Below are 19,348 nucleotides of genomic sequence, written 5' to 3'. Positions count from 1 at the left end.
CATGTCGAAAATCTTAGGGCTGCTTTTGCATCCAAAAGTTAGGCAGACGGAAAAGTAAAATTTTCCGTGCCAGCGTATGCCAAATAATAGTCCGGGTGGATGGGCATTACTTTGAATTTAGAAGTGATGTTGACTTTTGCGAGCCAGACACCGTGGCCGGTATTTTTAATCCATGTTATTGCTTGATCAATGTTGTGGTAATGAAGAGAAAATTCTTCGAGAGGGATTAGGCTGTTTATGCTTGGAAAAGGCGATTATGTGGGGCTGAGAGATCGATTATTAAAGTCCCAGTGAACCGGAAGTTGCAACTGATTTTATTTCAGTGCTGTATTTCCAAGCGAAACGAAATATTGAATAGAGGGCAGGGTTTTACTTACGCGCTCCTCCTCTCCATCTCACGCTCATAGCAGACTAACGGTTGGAGGGAAGTGTTTAAGAATATTCAAACCCAAGCCGTCACACAGCCGTCATCGGAAAGGGAACGCCATTCAAGACCGGAAGATACTTTTCAGATTTTGATTAAAGATTACCACTTTTATGTGTATTAACTTGCACAGATTAGTTGTTCACCCTAAGACCTGTAATGTGGGCTAACAAAGTAAATAAGATCGATTTTGATTTCATGAGGACTTTAAGCGCTTTTTTCCCGAGAATTTCCTGGTAGCCACTCCAATAGGGCTTATACAATGAAAATAAAAAACAAACCAAACGGGGCATGTTAAAAGGGCCGATCGTGAAACCTGATTCCACTTCTTTTTTGATTAAATTGCTCACTGTGTCAGGTTCAGCGAGAGCAGACTGAAGATTATCACAAATTATATTTTGAGTGGGGAGGTTTTCCACTCAGGGTTTGAAACCGTGCTTGAGACCAGACAGCAAATACTCTGTAAAGTTAGCGTCAGAGGGGTGGGACAATTCGGCAGACAGACGAGAAATATTCACAGGAGTCGACAAGTAATTTTTTTCGACAGTAATTGCAGATGTGTAGGAAGCGGCACAGCTGTTGTGTGCATCCCCACGAGTTGAAATTGATGCAAACTTGATCGCAGGAGTTGAAAGTGAATTTCTTGAAATCCTTGGTTGAAGAGTCGAAATGTACTGGTCATGGGACGTAACTAATAGATCTTTCTTGGGATGGAATTGGACAAGGGGGAATTGAAGGATTAACCAAAGGGCATGATATGATGGAGTGGGCGAGTGATCTGCAGACTGCACAAGAGATGTTACGGCAGCCCAAGAACACTCTGTCGTGAAGCTCTGTGTCCAGAGCACCCCAGTAAGGGCACTGGTTCCATTGGGAGACGTGCACGGCACATTTTGCTTGTGGTACGTATAGAAATGAGAACCCCCGTAAGACAGCGCGAGCTCAGCAATTATCGCAAGATAATCACTCATATCGTCTCCTGTGGGGAAATGCCCTGCAAAAAATTTATCTGTAGAGATTAAATACCTCTCTATTATCTCCTAATACCATTTGACCCAGTGGAGCAAGCTTTTATTTTCTGTTGTGTTTGATCATTTGGTTTCAGTGATTATTATATTTTAGTAAAATGTGATCAGGACAATTTTTGTGAACAGTAACTGGTCACTGAAGTTTAGTTTAGGTTTGTCGCACAGATTCAGTCTTCAGAGGGAATCAGTCAGGGACGCAGATCTTTCCTTACATTATATTAATCAAAGGGCTTGAAAGGGATTTTTCTTAATTACTAACAAGATCAGAGAAGTTGACAATTAAAATATACTAATATATTCACCTCTGTATACACCCTTGTCTTGTGCTTTTTTGTCTTCTTTTTCTTGTTTGTTGCTTCTGCATTGCTTCTTTTATTTATTTAATGTTCTCATTTGATAAAAGCATCTTGTAGAGATTGACTCTTTTGAGGCGACACCTGCTGCCGGTCAAAGTGTGTAATGAAGATCTCAACTCAAACGTGTAATGTTGATATACTTTATAAGTGATAGATCATGTGCAGTGTATTACCTAGAATATTACAATATTCATAAATCAATAAAACGGAAACCCTTCAGAAACAGAAGACATCACATTTTCTAGATAATATATTTCTCATTAATAAAATAAATACAGATTAATGTGGTTTATTGAATGAGATGTGGAGCGTAAATGAATTACAAAATGTTTCAGATATAATTAAATTCATAATAAATAGGAGTGAGCAAGTTTAAAACGCATAGTCCATGCAGACGGAGGTAAAATGGAAACCATTAAAAAAATGGTTTATTGTGCTTTAATGAATAAACAGTTGCTTCCTGTGGTGTCATTCTTTCAAGTTTACAGAATACAAATCACAAGTCCATACCTTGTAGATTCTGAATACAATCATAATCCACCTTGCACGCTACTCTGCCGTGCGGTCAAAAACTGTGTGCTTCCCATAGACAGGTACTTCCCCACTACCAACACACACCTGTCTCTCATTACTCTGTTGCCCTTAATATCTCATACCAGAGCGCCACCCAATGGACAAATGATAATCACACACAAATGGCTCTTACAATAATGAATAATAAATAATTATATAATTAATTAAATAATAATGGAATGAACAGAAATAAAGATTAACAGATGAAAGCAAGGCTTAGAGATTGAGGAAGTCATGATGTCACTCACTCCAGTATACAGTAGGAGGTGCTAAACATCCTTCACGATGGAATTAAACCTGCCAGAAAACTGCCATAAAAAAGAAGAAGAAGAGAGATGGGCGGGGTTTATTTGATGTTGACACCTGGGAGACCTCTGCGCATGCATTCTGAGGAAACACCTTTGAGCAGAAACCAGAAGTAAAGAAGATCATAAGGAATATGTCCTTCAGAAGTGTTGAAACAGACATAAATATCACAAACAGTAAGTTCATTTATCAGCTTCTGATATCATGGCATATTATTGTACAATGTTTTATCATATTAAACTCGATCTTCAAATATTAATGATCATTTTATGGAGTTGTGACGTGTGTAAAAGTGCTCAAGTTCATCTTCAGAGATTCATTTACAGATTCTTTACAATCTAGAAATATAGAAAGGTGTAAATATAAACATTTCAAGTAAATACTAAACCCTTCCGCATTTCTGTAGGTCAGACATCGAATCACAGACGATCAGCTTTAGTGAGAAGATCCATTATTACATACAAATGTATTTTTTTCCACCTTTAATGTAAAAATACACAATAATGATAATAATAAGCAAACGTGCATTTTGGAAGAAATGTAAATGGATTTCATTGGACCCTTATATTCCTTTTCAAGTCATTTCAGTTGTGAGTGTTGGAATCATTTGATAACAGTCAAATTTGAGTTGAGATGTGATTCTTTTTTTGGATCAACTATTAAGCATTATAAAAGTGTATTGTCAACGCGTTCAGAGAGTTATTCATAAAATGATGATCAGTTAGTTGGATATAAGCGCTGGCACAGAGAAGCTGTCAGTCAGAGTCCTGCACGGGTGCCCATGAATATTGATGAAACGGGTGAAAAACATCCTAACTGTGTCGGATACTGGTGCATGTCGGGTCGGACAAGCGAGAAACACGGGTCTAAACACGGGTTTAAAACAGTCAAGTGCAAACGAATATATATATATTATATATATATATATATATATATTGTAAATGTGTTCTTAAAAAATATATATATGCATATTTTTAGGAACGCATCTACAAAAATATGCCCTGCCTGTATTTCAAGTTGATAAAATAATTTCAAATCCACATCAGTTTATTTGTGCCGGCGCGGCGCGCCCTCCCAGGAGAATCAAAACCGCACCCGCACGATCTGCCTGAACTCGTCGAGATGGATCCTGAGGAGTTGAAGAAAAGATAGTATATTGGATAGCCACAAATGTGGAACTTCATCGCTGAGGAAGCATGCAGATAACTGTGGTAACAAACCAAGCACAAGCAGTTCTATCGAACAGTATTTTTCAAAAGGGGACAGAACTGAAGGTGCCTCGTAGAGATGATAAGGACACAACCATGTTTGACAACTTCGGCTGAAGTTGTCCTTGTGTTAATGGTCATGTAATAACTTCTGTAACTTTTTTGTAAGTGTGTCTATAATGTGATATGCTAAACAGATTTTATTTCGGGTGTGGGTCGGTTCTATTTTAAGCGAGTCGGGTTGGGTGCGGATTTTAATTAGTGCTGCTGTCGGAAAACGGGTCAGATGGGGTTTTAAGCACTGCGGGTACGGGCGGGTGCAGATTTACAAAATCGGACCCGTGCAGGACTCTGCTGTCAGTGACTTTGGGTGCATCCCAATGTGACGGCTGCACCCTTCGAAGGCTGATTGCGTCACCGCGGTGCGATGAAGGCTGCCGCAGTTTGAAAGCGACTTCAAAGTGCACCCTCTGCAGGGTTTCTCAGGCAAATGAAGGATACAACCAATGCACTCTTTGCAGCCTACCTTACCCCAGAATTCATTGCATGCCAGTGATGACAGGATTTGTATAGACTAGTCTCTCCTGCTGTTGAAGTTCAGTGTTCAATGAGACTCAAGAGCATCAGAGACGTCACTTTACAGCAGCAGAAACACATGAACCCTCTGAACAGAGAGAGATTGATGCTTGTTCAATGAGACACAAGAGCATCAGAGACGTCACTTTACAGCAGCAGAAACACATAAACCCTCTGAACAGAGAGAGATTGATGCTTGTTCAATGAGACACAAGAGCATCAGAGACGTCACTTTACAGCAGCAGAAACACATAAACCCTCTGAACAGAGAGGACATTGGTTTCCCAGCCACCAAACTTTGATAGTCATTGGGGAAAGACTCTTGCTGAACTCGCTTAAGAATAAGGATCCCCGCTTGACGATAATCTTCTGCATCGGGAAAGGAATCAGAAGTAGAGGTGACCAGAATTTCCTTAGCAGTGGCATCCAATAGTTCCTGCCAGGTATTGTGGTTCCAAGGATCAGGGATTATGGATTGGGGTGACACTGCAGTGGCGCCGCAGAAGGCAGACTTCCGTAGCTCTGTGTGGTCATTTTTCAGGTCTGTCTTTGTCATTACTGGCCAGGTTGCTGGATCTTGGAGTAAGAAGGGAGGACCTTGTGACCATCTGTTCATCTCTGTTAGGACGTTCAGAGGTTTGCCTCTAGTGAGGTCATCTGCAGGATTGCTAGCTGAATCCACATATCACCAGGAACACTTCTCTGTTAGCTCCTGGATTTCAGCGACTCTATTGCCAACAAAGACTTTGTAGTGGCAGGATTCAGAGTTCAGCCAGGTAAGGACTGTGGAAGAGTCTGTCCACAACACTGTGGTCTCTATTTGCAAGGTCAGTTCGTTCTCAAGCAATCTAGCTAACTGAGCGGACACAAGAGCTCCACAAAGCTCCAATCGAGGAATGGAATGAAAACGTTTGGGGGCTACTCTGGATCGAGCTACCATGAAAGACAGGTACACTTGGCCTCTATTGTCAGTGGTCCTCAAGTATGCCACAGCTCCATATGCCTGTTCTGAAGCATCTGAAAATATGTGGACTTCATGTGTGGCACTATCCTTCTCCACCTCAAGAGGGACATAAGTTCTAGGGAGAGTGATGTTTGGTAGGTACTGAAGTTCATTCTCCCAGACACGCCATGAATGCAGCAGCTCAGGTGGTAGGTTTGGGTCGTCCCAACCCCTCTGTTTATTCCATAGCTGCCTAATAATTACCTTTGCTCGAGTGGTGTAAGGCAAAAGAAGTCCCAGAGGGTCGTACTGAGTGGCTAGGACCTTGTAGATGTTCCTGAGGGTGGGAGTCTCATACACAACAGGTCGGTGCTTATACGCCAGGGTAACAGTCTGCCAGTTCCAGCTCAGGCCTAAAGTTGACTCAGGCATGTCAGACTTGTCTTGAGCTAACCAGAGTTCCAAGCTCTCAGCTTGAGCTTCTGTGGGTAAGTGACTCAGAACACTGGGAACATTGCTGGCCTATTGCCGTATCTCAAATCCAGCTTTGGAAAGCATCTCTCTCAGTCTGTCGACCAAGTGCCTGGCTGCCTCAGGTGTGCACAAACTCTGGAGGCAGTTATCCACATAAAAACATTTCTCCACTGAGAACCTGATGGACTCCTCTGCCCTGCTGTGTTCGATCACATGGCGCTGCAGAGCATAAGTGGCACAACATGGACTACATGTCGTGCCGAAGGGTAGCACTTGCCATTCAAAGACTTTAGGGGGCTCATCCACTTTCAGATCACGCCAGAGGAACCGCAGACTCAATTGGTGTAATGAGATGTGGCTCATCTGACCCAATCAGGAATAGAGGCTGAGCATCTTTCACCGGCAGGATGGGAAGACCACGCAAGTGTTTATACTTCTTCTGCAGTTGATTCACAGGATATGACTGCCGTGACAGATTGAGGCGATCTGCCGTGAACGCATGTTCAATCTTGTAATAGGTTTGAGGCTTATGAGTTGGGTATACTTGAAAGGATATAGATGACCCATGAAGAACTTCAATGTCTTGTCGCACGGTGTGCAATGGGAGATCTTCTGGTGTACCTTGTATGCCGAGGGCTTTGGTCGCAGTTGGGAGCAGGATGGTTCTCTCAGAGCCGTCATCCAGAAGCGCAAAGGTTTCTAAAATACGGTCTTCATAATGAATCTGAACAGGTACTATCTTGAGCATGACACGGGTCCCAACAACAGGTCTATCCAAGTAGAATCTGTCTGGAGAGGAACTGGTAAGGCAACTCTTCTCAGCAAGGCAACTCTTCTCAGCACTGACTGTATCCTCTTGGGAGGGTCTGACATTTACCTTGTGAAGAGGGCGAAGTTGTTTGCCTTGACACAGGTTACACGGCTTCTTTAGGTCACACTGAGAAGCATGATGGTTCCTTGCACAGCGCCAACAACGATTACGTCACTTTACAGCAGCAGAAACATGTCACGGGGTAGGCCAACCTGGCCGCACCCACCCCCAAAACCCGTACCACCCTTGGGGAGTCGGACAGAGGCCCGGCAAGGACGACAGACAAGGCTTCAAGTAACAATCTTTTTATTAAATATAAAAGTGGAAAGGGGGATCTAAAATGGTGAGTCTTCTAGGCAGGGTCGTTCCGTCCTGCGGACCCGCTTCGCTGCCTAGCAATCAGGTGAGTATTCGGGTAGGAGTTTCTCTTGAAGGACTGGCAGACACAGAGCTTGTAACGGAGACGTTCACTGCAAAGCAGTCAGGTGAATACACAGGTACGTAATCCTCTTCCTCAGAAATGACAGACAGGGGACTTACGGCTGGAGGGCTTCACTGCAAAGCAGTCAGGTGAATACACAGGTATGTAATCCTCTTCCTCAGAAATGACAGACAGGGGACTTACGGCTGGAGGGCTTCACTGCAAAGCAGTCAGGTGAATACACAGGTATGTAATCCTCTTCCTCAGAAATGACAGACAGGGGACTTACGGCTGGAGGGCTTCTCTGCAAAGCAGTCAGGTGAATACACAGGTACGTAATCCTCTTCCTCAGAAATGACAGACAGGGGACTTACGGCTGGAGGGCTTCACTGCAAAGCAGTCAGGTGAGCGTTCAGGTACGACCTCCTCTTGAAGGGCTGGCAGACACAGAGCTTGAAACGGAGAAGTTCACTGCAACGCAGACAGGTGAGTACACAGGTACGTAATCCTCTTCCTCAGAACTGACAGAAAACTCAGGTAAGTAGTAGACATCCGGCGGGTTTAAGTTCACACTTCACACAACAACACAGTGCATCACATCACTCCATCACTGCAATTCAACACTCAGTGGGAAATACATATATCAATGGCCTTTGCCCATTTTCTGACCTGGCATTCACGTCAGGGAGTCCCATAGACAAGAGAGAGGGGATGAGATCGATTGCCCTACTCACAGTCTCTCACAAACGATCTTATTTGTCCAACGATTTCCTCCTTCCGGTCGAGTCGGCGTGCTCCTCTCCCAAACTCCCAATGCCATGCCCGTTTTGCCAGCCCCACTTCCTCTTCTCCAAGCTCACACCTCCTCCGCGATTCACAGCCCCAACCCACCCTCACTTCCTCTTCTTCAAAGCTCACATTTCCTTCGAGATTCACAGCCCCCAAAGACAACTTCCTCTTCTGTGCAACCTCTCTCCTTTTATCCTACCCCAAGGGCAACGTCTCTCATCGTGCACAGCTGCCGGCAATTTCCGCTGATTGCCCCATTCGCGGGGATTTTCCGCTAACCCGGAACTAGCCCGGTGTCCCGTTGTTATGGGTCCGGCGGGAGGCAATCGTGGCGAACATTAGTTCCGCCTTAAAAGTTCGAATTTTGTCACCCCGTGACAAACACATGAACTCTCTGAACAGAGAGAGATTGATGCTTGTTCAATGAGACTCAAGAGCATCAGAGACGTCACTTTACAGCAGCAGAAACACATGAACCCTCTGAACAGAGAGAGATTGATTCTTGTTCTCCTGGTGTTGAAGTTCAGTGTTCAATGAGACACAAGAGCTTCAGGGGTTTTCTAAGCTCCAGAAAACCCCTGAAGAAAAGGATCCTCCACAAACTGCTGCAACTACACATTATGAAGTCTGTAAATATTTTTCCCTTAACCCCTTAACAGTCATCCTCCTTTTTGAGAATTGTCATGAAAATGCACTATCCAAACTTAAAGAGCACCTATCATGGCATTTAAAATGTTCCAAATATTGTTTTAGAAGTCCCCAACAACAGTTTTGCATGCATGCAATGACAAAAAAGACTTTAGTTTTCTTATAATATGGATTTATTTTTACCTGTTTTGACAGAGATTCTCAAATGATTCCTTTAGTGATTCACTTTTCAAAACCCTGCCTTTATGTGACGCTAATCTGCGGTGATTGGTCCGATGACCCAGTCAGTTGTGATTGGTATAGTCTGTGCAGATATTTTCGGAAACGGAACGCCCATCAAAGTCTTATAGTGACAGTAATTTGTTAAGATGTGTCAGGAGTTATGAATATGAAAACCGCGTCGGTACCGTTTGATTGTAATTTGAGCCTCAGCTGATCTCATTCATAAAAAAACTCCTCTATTCTCCTCACGAAGACTCGCGACAAATCAACATCCCTCAGGGCTTTTAGTTCAAAAGTGTGCAGATGAGGAGACATATTGATAGATTCTCATATGTCTGTGTCAAATTTCTAAACAGAGGAGTATTTTTTATTCAATACTTCCTCAAAATGCGCAGATATAGCCTAATCATGAGCGATTGAGTCTCTTATGTGTTGTTTTCAATTCATACTGGCAGCCGGAGGGCGCTCTGAGCACATGTAGTCCATATGGTACAGATTGACGAAGAAGATACCATGTGCCATAATAGAAGTCCATAATAAAAGCTTCCTGAGATCGCAAAACATACATTTGACGACTAATAAACACTCAATCGCGACGATGTATGGTTTGTCTTCAAGCCACTTAGTCTTCAAATGCTCATCCTTGAGCAGATGAAAAAAGTTTGCTTTTGAGTCGCACTTCAGAACACAGCGTCTCGTCGCCATGATGTTTTCTAGTTTTCACTGGCGTCTCGTCGCCATGATGTTTTCTAGTTTTCACTGGCGTCTTGGAGTGCAATAAGTGGGCGTATCGTATTCAAATAACTTGACAAGTTGACGTCATCTAGTCAGAGAAAAAGCTTCGGTCTTCTAACGATTCTTAAAAATGACTCAGAGTCGACTCTTACTTTTGAAAGAAAATAACTATATATACGGTGCACTGTCATATTTCAAACTTTGCAGGATGTTTTTGTTCACTTAGATCTATGTTACACACTACATGAAAGGTAAATTTCAAAATTCCATGATAGGTGCTCTTTAAAGGGCTGTAATTCAAGAATGCTTTGGAAGATAGACATACGTTTGGTCTTGGTTTAAAGAAGATACTCAGCAGATCATTTCAAAATATGAAAGTATGAAGAAGTTCTGGTTATAAGTTATAAGTTTAAATTTACTGTAAATGAAAATTACTGTACTAAATATTTTTAATTTTATAAAAAATATATATTTTACAAAAAATGTTTTTGTCTAAAATTACTATAAAATCAAAGCCATATGTCTAACCAAGTTGTGTTCCAAATTTGAAGTTGATATCACAAAAATGAAAGTCCTCATGAGATCTAGGCATTTTGTCTAGGCGATATACCAAAAATAGCCACCGGGTGTTATCCACATTCAATTGATTTTTTTTTTTTATGCATTTTCCTGTAGATTTCTGTCCAAATATCACTTCCATCACAAAACGTCCATTGTGTTTTGTCAAGATTAGAAAAGATTTAGATTATAAAGTAGTTAAAATACATTTTGTAATATGAAACATGACGCCGCCCACTAGAATTTAGAGTACCGTTTCCATGGTAACGCAATGTCTGATTTCATAGGATGAATTTTGATTTCATAAGCTTTCGAATTATACCTAATTTATGATAATTACTAAAATATATATGAAAAATATGAAAAAAGGCGATCAAACAAAGAGAGTTAAGGGGTTAAAAACAGTTTAAATAAAAAATTTAAAAAAATAAAAAACACACTGAATCCGTTTGAATCTTTGAAGAACCGGCATAGTTTTTCCCCGTCAGACTAAGTTTTTTTCGTCAAATAAAAATAGTAGGCTGTTCGCTCACTCCGCGCCGCTCGCTCAACCCAGAATGCCCTTTGTGACTTGTTGGTTCGAAAATATGTGAAAATAAGTAGGGCTACCCCCGACTAGTTTTTTTCTGCTTAACTAGTAGTTGTTCATTTAAGCCATTAGTCAAATAAGCACACATTTAAATTCATTTAATTAGTTAAATTAATAATAATAATGAGCGTTTACGTAATATATGCACACTCAAGTGCACGCATAAAGATTGCCACAAATAACCGGCAAAAGTATTATGAATGTGTCAAAAATAGCAAGGAAACATTTTAATTGTTTATTAATAAACAATTTTTTTTGTGATTTTTTTTTTTTTGTGTTTAAAACAGTTTTTTGTGTCAGTGTCGGTTGCAAAGATGAAGTTTCATTCTCCGCAATAGAGGATGCGCCTATAGAGAGAAATGCACATTTCATGCGCATTACATAGTCAAGGAGTGGCCTATTTCTTTTTGGTTGTGAATTGTTTAGTTTAAAAGTAGACATTTCAAACGCCATATTTCTCATGTCTGTGAAGCAAGTAGCCTATGTGTTGAGTTTTGGTTCATTTACGAAACCTGCTCCAGTTCACGCGCCGGCGCCTCCATATCACGATTATATTGTCTTCTATATTTGTTAAATCCAGGCAATTGGTTGATGAAACATTGATTAAAATTAAGATACAATATATACAACACGAAATTCACTTTAAAGAAAGGCTTTCTACAAAACAAAACTTCATGAAGTTTTCAAAATCATGTCTGACCGACTCCCTGTCTCCCGACATATTGCGCATCTTATGATGTGTCCTATCTTACTCATGCTGTGCACATTTCATGATCAACATAGATGAAATTAAAAAATAACATTACAATATTTAAACATAACTATGAAACTAAATATGCTTTTTAATGGCTACAAGAAGTATACAGAGAAATTTCATGTCGGAGCGGGATTTGAGCGAACATCCTTTTACCGGGGAGTGTGAGCGGTTCACGAGCGGAGCGTTCATTTTGAGGCCTTGAGCGATTGAGTGGAGCACGCTGGCATAGAGCGGAATATTGAGCTGAGCTTTACACCACATATAGCATATTTTTCTTTAACCATGCAGCAAACAAACAAAAAAATACCTTTTAACCCCTTTCCAGCCACCCACCATTTTGGCAAGTGGGGCAAAATGAAAAAGCTGCTGCTCACAAGTCATTCTGAATAGACCATTAACCAATATATATTTAGAAAGCCAACACTTGAGAGTTTACAGCTCAAGAATTTTATTAATATGGGGATATATAGGCTCAAACATAAAAACAAAGTAAAACATACTAAGAATATATTTGTAAATGTATAAAAATATTATGTGAATGTAGTATAACAACTTATAATAACAACTAAAGTGAAGCCACAAGTGTGGTCATGCATCATTTAAAATCTGAGGGTGATAGCTCTAAAATTATGAATTTTATGAAGCATTTTGTAAGACCATGTCAGGGGAGTTTTTAGATAAGGCTGATAAGATGCTAATCAAATATGTTATTGCCCAGTAAACACCCATTTGCGGCCTATTGTCTAATCTCTGGCGAGGAGAACAGCTCAATTCATGCTCTATTGTTCTCAATCGATGAACGTTTTACACCTCTGTCGGTATGAAAGTTAATCTTCATTATTATATTTATTGTTATTCTTTTGTTTGTATTCAGCCGTTATAGCCTTTATTCTGGCATGATAGCTTGCCCATTAACAGCACTTTAATCCCACACTACAGTAATCCACATGTTATCTGAAGTCTTTCTAGAAAACAAACAACTAAAAAGCATATTCTTGGGACCTTATGTGAATTCTTGTAACAAAACAGATCATGAAATAGATTCGCTCCTGGTGCAACAGGTGCATTAAAGCTACAGTTAAGCATCAAGCTACATATCACAATTAAAAAGATTAAAATGACACTTCCACTCAACTCACTTCTAACCACCATCGAGTGTTTGTATTACCTTCAGGTCGCGATCTAATGTGGATGTTAAAATATGTTATATTTAGCATTTTATATGGAGCTTATCGCTACACCTGCTTAGCATTTATAATGTAAACATCCATTATTGATATAAAAATAGCACAAATCGCATGGAAATCACACAAAAAACATATGCCATAGTTATTGTGTGTTTATTAGCTTCTTATTTCACGTGGAGAAACGTTACTTTGCCTTTGTTCTTCACAAAGACAGAACGAGGAAGTGTATACAGAACCGCGTCATGAAGAAGGGACAGGATTATGGTCACGTTGACTCACGTAAGATGATTGACAGCTGGAGAGATCGACTGAGCGATGAGTCATATCTGACACAAACTAGGAAGAAGAGACACAGAGCTCTTTCAGCTCTACAGATCGCATAATTCAGTAGGAAATGAATATAAATTGTATTCTGTATGACAAAATATTTTGCAAACCAGTCAAAATAAATAAATATTTCTCCAACAGATATGCGCACTTTTGAACTTAGAGCCCTAACGATTGATGCAGAGGTGGCTGACGTCATATGTGTGTGATATTCACATCAAAATATTATACATTACAGATGGATTATTTTGCACTCCTGACCAGGGCCTGAAATGAACTTTTTTGACCACCACCCACTGTGACAGGTGGATTTAAAAATCCACCAGCCACAGTGACTTTTTCCCAGCCACTTTTTTTTTCTCCTCGACATTAAGCCTGTTCATGTGCTTGTCCGGATTTTTTGTATGTGTTGTAGATATAATTTATTCTGAAGAAATATTTTCAACAGTGTTCAATCAGCTTTGACATATATTTAAATCTGCATATCTTTGATATTTTTACCTTTTATAAAGGGCATTTTTTCCATTATCTTATAAAATATAGGCTTTGCTTCAGCTTTCAGTTTATATTCTTAAATTTGATATATACATTAAATTAGAATAATAAGACACTGTAGGGCTGTTACCAGTCAAATTAAATAATTTACACTGAAAAATTACAACTGCATTAAAAGATTGATTTAAATGTTTTTGAATATACAAATAAGAGAAGTTGGAAAGAATGTTTAAACATGAAAGTAAACCACCAGTAGGTAGTGGCAGGTGACCGTTTTAATGAGTGAGTCATTGAGTCGATTCGTTCAAACGGCTGATTCATTAATTGAATGTTTGATGCAAACAATTCATTCAAAGCGCTGAATCATTCAGTAACATTGATTTCTCCTCTAGAGGCTGCGCAAGCGTCAACAGTGCAACATTGTTACCGTCAGTTTATTAAACATTAGTGTATATATTATTATCCCCTATCGATCGCCACTTACGCTAAATTAATGCAGAATCATTCTTGCATTTTGTTGATTCCCTAGTTTTTTGTTATTGATGTTTTAATCTGTCTAGTAAAATTCTCTTTCACTTGCCCCTTCAAAAATCCACTTGTCCCACATTTACGTGCTGTCAAGTTATTAACGAAATCAATATAAGTAATAATAACTCTTATAATATACATTTTTTAAAATCTTTTTATTCATTGATGTCCCGTGTCACAGACAGTCATACTGACTGCTGCTAATCTGAGTCCACAGATATAGACCTACCGCAATGTGACCTACCCAATCTGGCAGGTAGATTGACAGTGTTACCCGCCAATTGCAAAATTCACCCGCATTTGGCGCGTGGTCGGGTGTTAATTTCAGGCCCTGCTCCTGACATAAATTAATAAATTAATGTCACTGCAACCCAGTTTTATCATAAACAGTGGTCAAATATCGAAGCTGGAGTCTTTAATCTTTCTAATGATACTCAGTTTGTCCAGATTAAGTAAGAGTGTGATGTTTTAACATGCAGTTAATGGTGAACAACAGTAGTCTGGATCATCAACGATCGATCTTTGCCTGCAAATGGGTTAAACCATTTAACTGATAGTATTAATTGGTCACTTTCGGTTAACAGTTAAAGGAACACTCCACTTGTTTTGAAAATATTTTCTCATTTTCCAACCTAGAGTTAAACAGTTGAGTTTTACTATTTTCGAATCCATTCAGCCGATCTCCACGTCTGGCGGTAGCACTTTTAGCATAGCTTAGCATAGATCATTGAATCTGATTAGACCATTAGCATCTCGCTCAAAAATGGCCAAAAACATTCGATATTTTGCCTATTTAAAACTTGACTCTTCTGCAGTTACATTGTGTACTAAGACCAATGGAAAATGAAAAGTTGTGATTTTCTAGGCCGATATTGCGAGGAACTATTCTCTCATTCCTGCGTAATAATAAAGAGCTGTGAGCCGTCCCATGAGTGCAGTGGGGCAATGATATTACACAGTGCCTGATAAATAGTCCCAGAGCTCTCTGTGTGAGCAGGTTGTCACGTTGGTTATGTTGACGGAAGTTAGCCTATTTTCAGGCACTGTGTAATATCATTATGCCGCTGCACTCATGGGACGGCTCAAAGCGATATCGAAACTCTTTGATCATTTGAGCGAGATGCTAACGGTCTAATCAGATTCAATGATCTATGCTAAGCTATGCTAAAAGTGCTACCGCCAGACCGGGAGATCGGCTAAAACGGTAAAACTTAACGGTTTAACTCTAGGGGAGTTGGAAAATGAGCCTATTTTCAAAAAAAGTGGCGTGTTCCTTTAAACGGTCAATATGAGCATCCCTAGTCTGAAGCACACAAATCTCTTTGTATGTGTAGTATTGGGATTTGTTTTTACTACAAATACAATGTTAGTTATGGTTTGTTCTCTGTGTTTCCATAGGCAGGTTTCTCATGTTTTATTTTATGGAGAAGAGGAAGAAATCTTTGTCTGTAAAACCCAGATTTGTGTCTGTGAAGAGTGACAGATCCATGTCTGATCCTCTTAAATCCAGTCATGAAGCAGTAACCTCTGACATCAGGTGAGAATTAACATGTAGTGGCAAAATGTAATTTCAATCTGTTTTTATTATTATTTTAATTATTCCACATGCTGCCCAGTCTTTTCATCCAAACCGTGTGTAATATAAAAGCCAATGAAAACAAATATAGTGAATGAATCTCTTTAGGGTGTGCTGTACATTATGTGAAAAAGAGTTAATACACTGTGTTCTAAACCAAATAACAACTGACTGCTTACCATTTCAATTAAAAATCATAATAAACAAAAGCACGAGGTAGGCTGTGAGAAACACACATTCACTCATCTGAATATAGTAATTATATTGCATTAAAGCTACACTGTGTGATATTTTCCCCCATCTAGTGGTGAACTTGTATATGACAATCCAGTGAATATTAGTTTCTCTTCCTCTCAATTCTGATTTCGTTTTAACTCCTACGGTGGCCGATTTAGTCCAAGATTAATATGGCTTCCAGTTCGACCTCGTCCACATTGGACACGGTGCCATCGAGTGTTAAAACGCCAAAGGCGAAGCTTGAATTTACGGGTATGTCCCTCTTTGGCTAATGTACTTTCAAGATGGAGGGGCAACATGGCGACCCGCATTCGAACCCTCACCCGTATGTATTTTCAATGGCATATTATAAACTTACGAGAATACTTTATTACTTGAAAGAAGTAAATATACATTAATGAGCACATCTATTTTTGAAAGAACTAAGTGTTTTTAGCTAAGAATAAACTAAAAAAGTTACACAGTGTATCTTTAATACGCTATTCCAACAGTATCCCTGCGTTCATGAAAATATGATCACTTGTGTTACATGTAGAATAAAACGTTGTTAAATCTCATAAAACAAACACAAGTAGCGCAGTTCATCGCTTAGACAGGTGACTGGTAAAAGGACTGATGATGTCTCATACAGGGCAACCCTAACAAGAAAACTGGCAAACTGCTGAAACCTAACACTTATTGCTTATTGGGTAAGTGATAACCAATATCCGTGGCTTTGGGAGTGGCCTCGTAGGGCAGCGGAGCAATTCTGGGAGTTGTTGTCTTTCGTCCACATGAGACAAAAATACATTTTCTGTCTTTTCTCAGTCTAGAAGGCACTAAATTCAAAAATAATTTCACATTTGTACTACATAAATGACAGTTTAAATACACATTCATCTTCCTAGCACTGAAGTGCCCCTTTAAGTAAAATTCAATTAAAAGAAGATCTACATTTCTCATTTTCATTCATGGAGATAACATGGAAAGATTGAGTTTAATTCTATTATATCATGTTACTTTTACTCACAAAACTGACTTTAATTTTCACAAAAGGAGATATTTAGACAATTGTCCGTTTTTTTTTATTTTATGTTCCACAGAAGAAAGTAAGTCATACAGATTTGAAACAACATCAGGATAAATGATCGATACTTTGTGGGTGAACTAAGAAGGATTTCACTGAACATATTGTGTGTGTGTGTGTGTGTGTGTGTGTGTGTGTGTGTGTGTGTGTGTGTGTGTGTGTGTGTGTGTGTGTGTGTGTGTGTGTGGGCATGTTTTCGTGAAATATCAGGACACAAATGTGTATAATGACATGGGTATGACATAGGTATTACAAAAAGAGGGTGAAATATGAGGACGTTCCCCATGTCCTCACTTTTCAAAATGCTTATAAATCACACAGAATTAGTTTTTTTTTCACAGAAAGTGAACTGCACAGTCTCCTGTGAGGGCTAGGTTTAGGGGCAGGGGCAGTGTAAGGGGATAGAAAATACGGTTTGTACGGTATAAAAACCATTACGCCTATGGAATGTCCTCACATTTCACAAAAACAAACGTGTGTGTGTGTGTGTGTGTGTGTGTGTGTGTGTGTGTGTTTCTTTTCCTTTTAGTCTTACCTTTATAAAATTAATATGAATCATGTTTGTGTTTTATAGTGTGGATCATTGTGGAGAGTTCAGAATTACAGCAGGACTACACAAATGTTGGTCTACACAAACACACACACACACACACACACACACACACACACACACACACACACACACACACACACACACACACACACACACACACACACACACACACACACACACACACACACACACACACACACACACACACACACACACACACACACACACACACACAGACACACACACACACACAATTATTTAGTGATTTGTTGTTGAATTGTCTCATTTATCGAAATGCTCCTCTCTTCTTGTGTTCAGGGGCCTGTGATCTCACACTGGATCCAAACACAGCAAACACTCACCTTCTTCTGTCTGAGGAGAACAGGAAGGCAACATATGTGTTAGAGCGTCAGCCGTATCCTGATCATCCAGAGAGATTTGATGAGTATTTTCAAGTTCTGTGTGGAGAGAGTCTGACCGGACGCTGTTACTGGGAGGCTGAATGGAACGGAAGTGCGGAAATATCAGTGACTAATAAAGGAATCAGCAGGAAAGGATGGAGTGAAGACTGTTGGTTTGGATGGAATGACAAATCCTGGAGTCTGTACTGCTATAATGACAGATTCACTGTCCGCCACAATAATAAATTCACTGTTATGCCTGCCGTCCGTTCATCCTCTAATAGAGCCGGAGTGTATGTGGACGTGTCGGCCGGCACTCTGTCCTTCTACAGCGTCTCTGACACGCACACACTCACACACCTATACACGTTCAGCACCACATTCACTGAACCCCTCTATGCTGGATTTAGGGTCTATCAGTGTAATTCCTCAGTGTCTCTGTGTGACATAAAACAGCGTCCTGTGAGAAACAACAGGGATACACACACCAACGGGTGAGTGAAATATACTGTGTGTTAGTGAAGGATTTTTCCAGACTGAGACTGATAGTTCAATCCTTTGAGTTTAGAAATAAACTGAACAAAATTATAAATGGAACACTTTTGTTTTCGCTGAAATCAAAGATCAAAGACTTTTTCTATGTACACAAAAGGCCTATTTCTCAAATATTGTTCACAAATCTGTCTGAATCTGTGTTAGTGAGCACGTCTCTTTTGCCGAGATAATCCATCCATCTCACAGGTATGGCATATGAAGATGCTGATGATTATTGCACAGGTGTGCCTTTGGCTGGCCACAATAAATGGACACTCTAAAATGTGCAGTTTTACTGTATTGGCGGGGTCGGGGGGGGGGGGGGGCATTATCTGGTGTTACCACCATTTGCCTCACGCAGTGCAACACATCTCCTTCGCATAGAGTTGATCAGGTTGTTGATTGTGGCCGGTCCACTCGTCTTCAATGGCTTTGCGAAGTTGCTTGATATTGGCATGAACTGGAACAGGCTGTCGTACACTCACCTAAAGGATTATTAGGAACACCTGTTCAATTTCTCATTAATGCAATTATCTAAACAACCAATCACATGGCAGTAGCTTCAATGCATTTAGGGGTGTGGTCCTGGTCAAGACAATCTCCTGAACTCCAAACTGAATGTCAGAATGGGAAAGAAAGGTGATTTAAGCAATTTTGAGTGTGGCATGGTTGTTGGTGCCAGACGGGCCGTATTTCAGTATTCCACAATATTAGAGTATTTCACAATCTGCTCAGTTACTGGGATTTTCACGCACAACAATTTCTAGGGTTTACAAAGAATGATGTGAAAAGGGAAAAACATCCAGTATGCGGCAGTCCTGTGGGCGAAAATGCCTTGTTGATGCTAGAGGTCAGAGGAGAATGGGCCGACTGATTCAAGCTGATAGAAGAGCAACTTTGACTGAAATAACCACTCGTTACAACCGAGGTCTGCAGCAAAGCATTTGTGAAGCCACAACACACACAACCTTGAGGCGGATGGGCTACAACAGCAGAAGACCCCACCGGGTACCACTCATCTCCACT

The 19,348-nt window shown here is 40.2% G+C and overlaps 1 protein-coding gene across 1 annotated transcript in view; it reads left to right on the top strand.

Moving 5' to 3' along the window:
• Positions 1-2,776: 2,776 nt before the first annotated feature.
• LOC307142217 (uncharacterized protein) overlaps positions 2,777-19,348 on the top strand; it is a 35,497-nt gene continuing 18,925 nt past the window's right edge. Inside the window, exons 1-4 of the mRNA XM_079842880.1 lie at positions 2,777-2,863; positions 15,354-15,492; positions 17,409-17,455; positions 17,706-18,282. Coding sequence (XP_079699006.1) covers positions 2,821-2,863; positions 15,354-15,492; positions 17,409-17,455; positions 17,706-18,282 — 806 coding nt within the window. The 5' untranslated portion in view covers positions 2,777-2,820. The remainder of the gene's footprint in view (positions 2,864-15,353; positions 15,493-17,408; positions 17,456-17,705; positions 18,283-19,348) is intronic.

Source organism: Gobio gobio (assembly GCF_949357685.1).
Source record: "Gobio gobio genome assembly, chromosome: 18".
Taxonomy (NCBI): domain Eukaryota; kingdom Metazoa; phylum Chordata; class Actinopteri; order Cypriniformes; family Gobionidae; genus Gobio; species Gobio gobio.
This window is presented reverse-complemented; position numbering and strand designations above follow the sequence as displayed.